Source organism: Hydra viridissima, unplaced genomic scaffold (genome assembly GCF_058129835.1).
Source record: "Hydra viridissima isolate aposymbiotic clone 2 unplaced genomic scaffold, HvirCarnegie_v1 scaffold_7, whole genome shotgun sequence".
Classification (NCBI taxonomy): domain Eukaryota; kingdom Metazoa; phylum Cnidaria; class Hydrozoa; order Anthoathecata; family Hydridae; genus Hydra; species Hydra viridissima.
The window spans coordinates 8,570,956-8,582,403 of record NW_028324306.1 but is presented as its reverse complement, the minus strand read 5'-3'; the positions used below and the strand labels follow the sequence as shown (position 1 = coordinate 8,582,403).

General features: G+C 29.1%; 1 protein-coding gene across 5 annotated transcripts in view; it reads left to right on the top strand.

Annotated features, from left to right (window-relative positions):
* The window catches only part of LOC145184720 (poly(A)-specific ribonuclease PNLDC1-like), a 43,568-nt gene that overhangs the window by 9,447 nt on the left and 22,673 nt on the right, over positions 1-11,448 (top strand). For 3 of the 5 annotated variants that reach the window (XR_016454345.1, XM_090093609.1, XM_090093611.1), the window contains 3 exons: positions 8,753-8,828; positions 9,531-9,632; positions 11,303-11,341. Coding sequence is in view for 4 of the 5 variants with exons in the window: in XM_090093609.1 (XP_089949735.1) it covers positions 8,753-8,828; positions 9,531-9,632; positions 11,303-11,341 (217 nt within the window). In the remaining variant the exon portion in view is untranslated. The remainder of the gene's footprint in view (positions 1-8,752; positions 8,829-9,530; positions 9,633-11,302; positions 11,342-11,448) is intronic. The other 2 variants (XM_090093612.1, XM_090093610.1) reach the window with 1 other exon arrangement.

Here is an 11,448-nt window from a genome sequence, read left to right as displayed (position 1 = left end):
TTTATTTTATTGCTCATTTGCTGTCCTATTTGCCGCATTTTTTCTGTTTTGACAGCCAGAATCTTTTTTCTTGAAACTGAACATGTTTTGTTTTTACAAAACAGAATAATTCAAGTATTAAAGGTATTTTTATGTTACTTAGCGAATCTAAATGAAGTCTTGGAATCTCAGTTATGCAATGTACTTTAACTTTTGTTGATATATATATGTATGTATGTATGTATATAATAAATATAGATACACATGTGTTTTTTATAAACAAAGCAGCCATTATGAGTATTTTCCCGCAAAAGTTTTGAGTAGTCTTAGACTTCCGCATATGAATTCGGATAATGCTGTATTGCTGAGGCAACAATTCTTAAACTCCTAATTTTAAAATATGTGTCAAGTGTATTGTTACAATAAACTTATATTATAAAATTAGGAGTTTTTTTTTGAAGCCCTGTGTATCTTTTTTATTAAAGTAAAAAAAATTATTGTCATGTGTGCGCCCCTTCTGATCCTGCGATCCTAAAGTACCCAGTAACCCCCCGCATGCGGCGGCCCTGCTTAAACTTACACTTGTCAGATAATTCTGTTAATTGCCTTGGTATGATGAGGATTGTTGGCTTGAATTAAAACTACTATCCAAAAAATTTACATAATTGCAACATATCCATATTATTATTGTTAAAAGTGACACTAATAATTTAATTATTGTAAAGGAGCATGTTGAAAGTGACATTTATTAATTAATTATTGTAAATTGGTATTGTTAAATGTGGCATTTGTAACTTAATTATTGTTACTATTGTTAATGGTTAGTTTACTGGTGGGTGTTCTCCACAGACCTTTTTTTTATTATATATTCTGTTGGTGGAGCAGCTTAGGTACTCTTCTATCTTGTACCAGTTTAAATACATAGTCCCTCCAAAGTATAAGGAGCAGTTTTCAATCCTTGAGATTTTACATTGCACCTGATGAAAAGCAATGAAGGGATACCAAATTAAAAGATTAAAGAAAGAAGTTTATCAAGAGTTAAGAAAAGTTTGAGTTGTTGAACATTGAAGTAAGTCGAGCTGTTATTTGTGACTTGTTTGGAAAGATTTGATAGAATTTAATTGTTGAAGTTTTGATTGTGATGAAAATTCGATTTTATTCTGAGTTTTCAATTTTATTCTGAGTTGTATTTATTTAAAAATGGCAGCCACATTAGAAAGGAAAGAAGCAAGAAGGAGAGCATTATGAGTAAGTTTGGAAATTTGTTCAGTGAAATAAGAGAGGAATTAGAGAGTGAGGTGTTTGACCATGCCAAATTAATAGGTTTTAAAAATAATTTAAGCGAGAGTTATGAGAGATTAAAAAATATTGATGAAGAAATATTGAATAATTTAGATCAAGAGGAAATTGAAAATAACGCTTTGGAGAGTGCAAGAGTAGTTGAGTTTTATCATGTGTTGATGGCTGTAGTGACACTAAAATTAAAGAGTATAAAAATAAACAAATCAGATAAAGACTCTGTTAAAAGTTTAAATAAATCTAAGTCTATTTTACCTAAGTTATAATTGCCAGTTTTTAATGGAAATCTTGTAAATTAGCAGGGTTTCTGGGACCAGTTTAATTTATCAAATCAAAGGCATGAAGTTTGTGTAATATAGATTAATTTAAAAAAATTTTTGTCCGGCCAAGCATTGGCTGCTGTTTCAGGACTTTCACTTAATTCAGAAAATTAAAAAGAAGCAATTGAAATCTTGACTAACAGATACGGGAGTACGCAAGTTTTAGTTTCAGCACATATGGGTTCGTTATCAAAAATAAAGAAAAAAAAGATTTTAATGATCTAGAAGAATTAAGAAAACTTTATAATGATATAGAGAGCTGTGTATGTAATCTTAGATCCCTAAAAAATAGAAGTTAATTCCTATCCTTACGGAGAAACTGCCAGATGAACTTTTGATTTTCATTTCTAGAAAATTTGCCAGAGAGTTGTGGACTTTAGATAGACTTTTAAAATATTAAAATTAAGAATTACAAGCTAAGGAGTGTTTTGCCAAATATCTTTTAAAATCCAGTTATGATGAAAATGAACACAAAAACTTAAAATACGAATATTTAAACAAAAATATAAAGCAAAATTATTCTCCTAATTATAGAAACAAAAATAACTTTACAATAATCAGGTTTTCATACACAAAGTAAAAGAGCACCAGAACAAAGAATTCTACAGTCTGTATATTGTTTAGAAAACCATAAGCCTTCTGATTGTTTAAAGGTTACAAATTTAGATTCAAGAATTGAAATTCTAAAACAGCAAAAGAGATGTTTCATCTGTTTAAAATTAAATCATATCTCAAAGTTTTGTCATTCTAACCATTCATGCTTTCAATACAATAGGAAACACCATATTTCTATTTCCAATAAGAAGCAAACCCAAACTAGTGCAACTCTTGTAAATGTATCTGATAGCATTTTACTACAGACAGCAAAGGCTAAGTTTTTTAATTCAGAGAGTGAATGTGGAATATTCAGAGTATTATTTGATAGTAGTAGTCAGAGGTCATATGTTACCAAAGATGTATGTGAAAAATTGAAATTAAAAACAATAAGGCAAGAAGCTATAATAAAAATATTCGGTCAGTTTATCAATTGCAGGATTAAAAAGCTCAAGGTTAAAAGATGTTGTTCAACTTAAGGTAAAACATAGAAGCTGTTTTGTATGTAATTAATGAGGAAGCACTTACTCTCTTTCACTTGATGTATGGATGAAATATATTAAGAATGAATGTGGAATCAAATTTATGTTAAGGCCATTTGCCCTTTGCAAAAGACATGAGATATTTCAAGCGTGCAAAAATTACCCACATATTTCAAAGTTGATTCTAGCTGATTATGATGATGGTTCCAAAGATTTTCCTATTGACTTATTGGTGGGGTGTGGTTTGTACCATAAATTTATAACAGGTAAAGTTATTAGAGGGATTGAAGGCTGTCCTGTAGCTTCTTCCTCTGTTCTGGGATGGGTATTGAGTGGCCCAATGCCTTCTGTAAGAAATGTTAATGAGAGAGTAATCATGAATTTATGTGTTGATGCTGATTTTATAGGGAGTTTGGAAGATGTGCACAGTGAGATAGATGAATTAGGAAGTGGTTTACAAAAATTTTGGAGTGTGGAGAAAATGGAATCTACTGATGAGTGTGTGATGCATAAATTTAAAAATGATAATATGCATAATGAGGAGAGATATGTAACTAAGTTTCCTTTTAAACTATATCATGATTGTTTACCAGATAATTATAAAGTTTGTGAGATTAGACTGAATAGGTTAAAGAGGCAGTTGAGTGATAAGAATTTGTTAAGTGATTATGATGCCACTTTTAAAGAATACGAAATGAATAAAATTATTGAAAGAGTTCCTGACAATGAAATTGCTAAGGAATCAGGAAAAACACACTACCTAGCACACAGGCCAGTTAAAATAAAAGATAAGGAAATCACTAAGATAAGAGCAGTATTTGATGCTTCCTATTTTAACAACGGATTGTCCTTGAATGATTGTCTTTATTTAGGGCCAAATCTGTTATCCAAAATATTTGATGTGCTACTGCAATTCCAATTAAATTATATTGTCATATTAGCAGATACTAAGCTTTCTTAAATGTCGAAATTTCTAGTGAGCACAAAGATTATTTAAGATTCCTCTGGTATAAAAATGTTGACGCAGAACAGGATTCAGAATTGATTGTTTATAGGTTTTTGAGAGTAGTATTTGGTCTTACTAGTAGCCCCTTTTTATTAAATGGAACAGTAAGACATCACATCAAAAAATATGAAAAATCTAATGGCAAGTTTTTAAAAAGATTCGTTGAAGATTTATACGTTGATGATGTCACATCTGGAACTGAAAGTGTAATGAAGAGTTTCGAGTTTTATAAAAAGTCAAAAACAATTATGTCTGAAGGTGGTTTCATTTAAAGGAAATGGAAAACAAACAGTCAAGAATTACAAAACTATTTTGATTTATATGAGAAAATAATAACAAATAAGGAAATGAAAAATTCAATAAGCAATCTTGTTGATAGTACTTACTTAGAAACAGAATTGGGTAAAAGTGATCATGAGTGTAAAAGATTTTTAGGAATTGAATGGGACTCAAAAAATGATGAATTTATTTTCCAATTTCATGAGTTTATAAAAATGTCACGTGAACTTAAAACAACAAAAAGGAATCTTAAAAATCTTGGCATCAGTTTACCACCCATTAGGCATTGCTTTGCCTATAACAGCCAGACTAAAAACAATTTTTCAAATTTTGTGTAGAGATAAAATGGAGTTACATGGATTTTGTGATAGCTCAAGAGAGATATATTGTGCAGTTGTTTATCTTAGAGTTAAGACAAATGTTGCTGTGAGAGTATTTTTTTTGGCAGCGAAAACAAAGGTAGCGCCATTGAAAGAGTTGTCTTTTCCTAGGTTAGAACTGTTGGGTTGTTTGCTGTTGAACAAATTAGTAGGAGAGGTAAAACAATAAAAAATCAAGTATTTATTAGTAATGTTAGTTGTTAAAAGATTCTGAAGTGGCTTTACATTGAATTAAAGAGAAGGAGAAAACTTGGAAACCTTGGGTGGAAAATTGCGTAGTTGTGATTAAGAAAGAGGTTGAGAGAAAGAAATGGGGATTAGAGAATCCAGCAGATATTCCAACTCATATGTTTTGTTTTAAGCAATTGAGTGATAGTTGGTTATTTGGGCCTAAATTTTTGTTTAAGGATGAGATTGAAATAGGATTATTTGATGGTGAGAATATTTTGAATGTGGATGAAGTTCTGATTGAGTCAAAGGATAGGATAAATGAGATTCTGAGTAGCGTAAATATGGTTGAGGCTGTGAGTAATGGTAATATTGGTGTTCTGATAAACATAAAAAAGTATAGTGCATTGAACAGACTTAAAATGGTAACTGGGTATGTGAATAGATTTGCAAGTAATTTGATAAAAACAATTGAGAAGAGCAATGGATTAATGAAAGAAAACATATTAAATTGATGAATATGATAAGGCATTTAATTTATGGTTATTAATTGAACAGTTTTATTTACAAAATCAAGATTATTACAAGAAGCTAAGCTCATCCCTGTAGTGGTTCACTGATGAACAAAATATACTGCAATTAAGAGGATGATTTGGAAATTTGATACTAAGTTATAATGAAAAATATCTAATTATTTTACAAGATGGAATACATAGCTATTTTACAGTGTTAATTATTCCTGACACCCATGAATGTGTCATGCATCATGGCATTGAAATGATGTTAAGTCAAGTTAGAGCAAGGTTTTAGATTATTAAAGGAAGAAAAACTGTCAAGAATGTTCTGCGTAAGTGTTATTTGCAAGAAAGTTAGTGGAAGAACAATGCTGCCTCCCCCAACTCCTGACTTACCTGATAATTGTGTAAATGTTTCTATGTTTTTGTTTCAAGCTGTTGGTATAGATTTTGCTGGACCTTTATATGTAAAAGTTATTTAAGAACTGATTCTGTATCTAAGGTTTACATTTTGAATTTGACCTGTGCATCTAGTCGTGGTATTAACTCCTGACATAAGAATACCTGCTTTCCTCCGAGCACTCAAACATTTTATTGCACGTAGGAGGATATCTGATAGCATTACTAGTGACAATTTCAAAACATTTGAATTTATTGAATTTAAGAAGTTTTGTTTAAATAATGAGATTAATAAAAAATTCATCCTACCTGCTTCCCCTTGGTTGGGAGGATTTTATGAAAGATTAGTACGATCAGTCAAGATACCACTATGAAAGGTCATGGGAAAATCCCTCGTCACTTATGAAGAGCTGCAAACAGTTTTATCTGATATTGAATCTGTAATTAATAGTAGACCACTTGTCTACATGAGCGAAGATGATAATGAAGAAGTGCTTACTCCCTTTCACTTGATGTATGGATGAAATATATTTAGAATGAATATGGAATCAAATTTATGTTTTGGTTTGGTTGATATGAAGAAATTTGCCATCTACCTAATGAACTTAGTTAATTATTATTGAAAGCATTTCAGTAAGGTGTACCTTAATGAATTAAAACAACAACATTTATATAATAAGTTTAATGATAGTAAACAAGAAAAGGTATTAAAATTATGTTAATTAATTACAAAGATTTGATACCCCAAAGTCAGTGGAGAATGGCAAGAGTTGTGGAAGTTATTGAAAGAAAAGACAAAGCAATTCATGGAGCAACATTAAAGGTTCTATTGAATAAAGGAACATCCAAGATATGTTTCTGACCTGTCCAAAAATTAATTCCTCTGGAGATGCATGTTGAACAAGATAGCAAAGATAAAGATGATAATTTGAAAAAAAGGTCTATGCATTTGAAACCGAGATTGCGCAGAATGATGTGGCGCTCAGGTCAAATGATAAATGTCCAAATGGACAGGTAGCTCTTGATGGACAATATCTTAGATAATTAAAAGACAAATATTGTTGACAAGTCAACAGGGGGAGCATGTTAAAAGTGACAGTAATAATTTAATTATTGTAAATGGGTTTTGTTAAATGTGACATTTGTAACTTAATTATTGTTACTATTGTTAATGGTTAGTTTAATGGTGGGTGCTCTCCACAGACCTCTTTTTTATTATATATTCTGTTGGTGGAGCAGCTTAGGTATTCTTCTATCTTGTACCAGTTTAAATACATAGTCTCTCCAAAGTATAAGGAGCAGTTTTCAATCCTCAAGATTTTACAATTATCTCAAAACTCTTAATAGTCTAAATAAGTGTGGACGTTAAATCTCTATTTATACTCTAGTCTAATTGTCATTATTTTGCCTTTTAAAGTGCCTATGGACCTTAATGCAGGTCAATTTGTGTTATTCAACTTCAGTTCAAAGCAGCTGAAAATGGAGTTAAAATGATAAAAAATCAATGTTTGGCATATTCCAATATCATGCACTTATTGACACTCCTAGCAGTAACAGAGTCAGGATGAAAATACTTAAGTTATATTTTCTGTGAATGTTTAGTTTTTACTTTTATTTTTATAATTTTTTTGTTTTATGCTTTGATTTTTGCTTCTTCTTTAGCAAAATATAATATATTTATTTGCATATATTTGATAATATTTTCAATAAATTAAAAAAAAAAAATTCTTTATAGACCCTAAGTTTATGGTTATGTTTTTGGTTATGTTTTTGGTTATTCTGTTTGTTAATTTCAAAATTGTACCCTAAAAAAGTAATTAGCAATCAGTTTTTGTTTTTTTTTTCAGTTTGTGTTTTTAGTCTTCAAAATTTTAAGTTAATTACAGCGTTATGGCTATAATTCTGGCAATGTGAAATTCAGCAAAATAAATTGATATTTGAATTGCTGTTGTTTTTCTTTGATAATTTTATGTTTAGTTTAAATGACAAAACATCCACTTTATCAATTTTTGTCTTAATAAATAGTATATTGAATTTAATAATAAAATGTTTAATCTGCCTTTAGTTTTTGCTGTCTATTGCTTAATACTCAAGGTCTGTTATTATAGAAAGCTGCATAATAATTTCAATTGTTCAACAGCAATTTACATGTTTCTTATAGTATCTTTGTATTATTGAAAATATATCGGAAATTATATCATTTAGCTATATGTATGGAATAAACATGTGGAAATATAAAAATATAAATTTATGTAGAAAAAGATGATATTTAATCACCCTCTGTTTTTATTTTTGAACTAAATTGCATTTCCTATATTTAGAAGATGAATGTATTTTATAGGGTCAAAGCCAAAGTATTTCTATCACCAAACTGTTTAATTAGCCTGTCAGAATGCTCCCATCATTTTTGATAGGAGCATTCTGATAGGCTAATCTAAAAGTAATAATCTGACAGTGATGTAAAAAATGCAAAATCAGGCTAAACTGTCAGGTTAAATTTGACAGTAAAAAAACAAAATCTAATGAAGATTTTTCATTAACATGAAACAGAATAAAACTTGCATCAAAATAATAGAGTTACAAGAATTCCAAACTGAGAAATAAGAATTGTTTTAAAAATATGAAATGTTTTTGAAATGTTTTATGGAAACATTTTTTCTTTGTTTTCTTTTTTGAGTTCATTTTGAGTTTTTTGTTGTGTTCATCTAATATATAAAGCCCAAAGTTTGTGTGTGTATGTGAGTGTGTACTTTATACAAATCCACAGTTTTGATCCGATCCTCACCAAATTATGCACACAGGTCTAATTTTACCCAGGGAAAATTTTAGGCTAGGTTTGGACCATCCCTGACTCCATGTTCAGGTCTATGGCTAGAACCATGTTCCAGCCCCCTCCAACTGCTCCTTGCCCCCAGTGAGTAGGTGAATTTTAATATTTTTTACCAGTGAAAACAAAAAAATTGTAAATATGTGTTAGTGATTTTTTATGATGATTTTTGAGGGATACTTTTCGAAAAGTATACAGTATCAATGAACGTGAAAATTTGTAAAGATAGGTTTTTCTTTGGGGAGAAGATTATTATGATTTATTGATGTGTTTGTTGTGAAAAAGCTACACAGGGTTGTTTAGTTCCAAAAAACATGGCTACATAGCTACAATTGCATTTCTAATTAATACAGTAAAGTTTTATATCTAATAGTTGGAAAACCCGGAGCATAGCACCAGATGCTCCAGTTAGTTTAATTATATAAATGATTTTCATATTTTGACTGCATATTGTTATTTTGACTCCTGAATATATGCAAAACATACTTATTTATCTTCTTTTAGATATGTTGCACATACATTTAACTTTTATGTATTTCCACATTCATATGGCCCAATTGACACAAGATTCTCATGTCAGGTGACATTTATTTGAAATAAGTTTTCATTTATTATTTGGTCCAGCATCATTTTGTTTATGGTGATTATCATCATCATCATCATCATCATCATCATCATCATCATCATCATCATCATCATCATCATCATCATCATCATTATTGTCACAAAATTTTTCAGGCCAGACAATCAAAAGATTTTTTTAATATTGTAAATAATTGTCTAATTTTCTCATACTTAAGTGTAAAATAAATATTATAAAATAAATAAATTACATAGTTATAAATAAATAGATTTCTAGTAATATTTATTTCTAGTAATAATTTCTAGAAGAACACTTTTTGGTTCAGTAAAAAAAATTATGAGCTTTATAAAACTAAAAAAAGTTGGAATTTAATGAGTAAAGTACAAACTTCAATTCTTTGAAATAAATTGAATATCAAGTTTTTTATATTTACAGATCCCTTACAAACCTCGTGTTATTTCACTTCAACGCTTCAAGACATTTTGAAAATGAATTTTGAAAAATTCCTTTTTGATTAACTGTTAAACTTATTTTTGTAACAAGTCTTAAATGATAAATTTATGTTTGAATGTAAATTTGGTTGATTTATAAGTTGGTTACTATTAATTATCAAATGCTGATGCATAAAAAATAGAACCAAATCCTCCATATAAAATTATTTGAAGCAGTAGAAATAATTAAACTTACAATTTCTTTTAGAACTACTCTATTTGTGTTACCCATGTTATTAAGTTTTTATTTTGTGATTCAAAGGTATCTGCATTGGAATTTCTTACCAATCATGGTTTTGATTTTAACCTGGTAACTTTTTTTGGCAGTTATTTTTTTTCTTTGTTGATTTAAAATAATCGAAAAAGAATATTGTTAAGTGCTGTTCCTAACAGCTGTAGAAACAAAAAATGATACTAAAAAAAGTTTTCTTGATAATTAAATGTGTAAATATTTTTATATTGTAAAAGGAAAACCTTTAATCAGAATAACAAAACAAACAGATCTTATATCAGTTAAATTTTTGTTGTTGCTAGGGTTAATGATTGATAGTATTTTAGCAATTTAATAGTTTACAGTATGCTTATAATTTATTTACAGTTTTCTTGTAATTTATTGCTGGGTTAATTATAAAACCTTCTATGGTGATGCCATAAATATAGGGTCATTTTTTTGTACTCAATTAGCTTCAAGTCATCTACATTGTTGTTTATTTAAATCTTTTAAAAATTGTTGTGAAAATGATATTTGTATCACTTTTAGATGTTGGTGTTACATGAGCCAGATGTTTTGGCTTTGATGCTAAGACAATATATCTGAGTCTCTCTGTGACAGTTTTCTTGTAATATTTGAGCCTCTGTATTTAATTTTCTATATTTTAAAGAATCTGAACTTATAGTTGGTATTTTAAACTTATTTGATGTAGTCTTGCTTTTAATTACAAAAGTTTTGATCAAAGCTATCAAAGTTCTTGATAATTTTGATCCTTAAAAAAAACATTTTTGAAACAGCTTATCTCTATTACCATCATTTAATTCTAATTTTTTGTAAACATAACACATAGGCCAAAAATTCTAAGACCTGAGTAGTAAAGCAACATTTCTTTGCAAAAAAAATTTTTTGTTCGTCAACTTGGAGTGAAATGGTGTATTTGTGTTTCATCCGTTGCGATATACTGATGCAAAAGTTCAGACTTATTCCATTTAAAGATGTCCAAATAGAGTCCTGTATCATCATTTCTTTATTGTTTTTGTTTTGGTGTGAGCAAACACAGCATTCATTTGGAAAACAATTTTTTCATACCCAATTGTTTGTGTATAATACTGAAAACACTATTTTTTGATAACTTCAGGGTGTTAGTTCTTTCTTTTGATAACTTCAGGGTGTTAGTTCTAACAGCTTCATTTGGATGTCCAGAACATGCAGCATCATTTGTGTGTCTCAACCAGGTTTAAAATCAGCAAACCAACATATAACGGTTGTTGTTGATGGAGTAGAGGCTGAATAACAGTTTTCAAGCAATTGCTCTGTTTGAATGGCATTTTTTACAGTAAAAAATCAATTACAAGTCCAAACACAAAACTGCTTTAAATCCATTTTTTCTGAAAATAACAAAGTATTAATTAATCTGCTGTAATTTCTAAATTAATGGTCACAAATTAGGCACTATCTAGTGGTTAGGCCCAGACCCATGTGTTAGCAGTTCTTATCTTTGATGCTAGGGATATATTCTTATTGGTTAATAAAAAGAAACTTTATATCATAATGTGTAATTTAAATTTTTTGTAAAAGTACCTTCAAAGTCAATTTCTTACAAATCATAGTCTTAGAAGGTTTTATAAACAAGCTGATTTTATAGTAATTTAGTAATTTGTTTATGATATGTTGGTAGTTTAGACTAAAAATTATTTTTAGTAAAATTACAGATAGTCTTTATTTTTGGTGTAAAAAATTAAGTAGTTCTATTGAAGATTTACTTTTAGTTTATTAAAGGTGGAATTCCCTATTTGAATTTGGATCAGGTATATTTTCTAATTTTCTTCAAAAGTTTTTATTTGGCTAACTTTTAACTTCTTTTAATTGGAGTTTTTAGATCTTATATTACAAATTATGTAAATTTTTGAGTAAG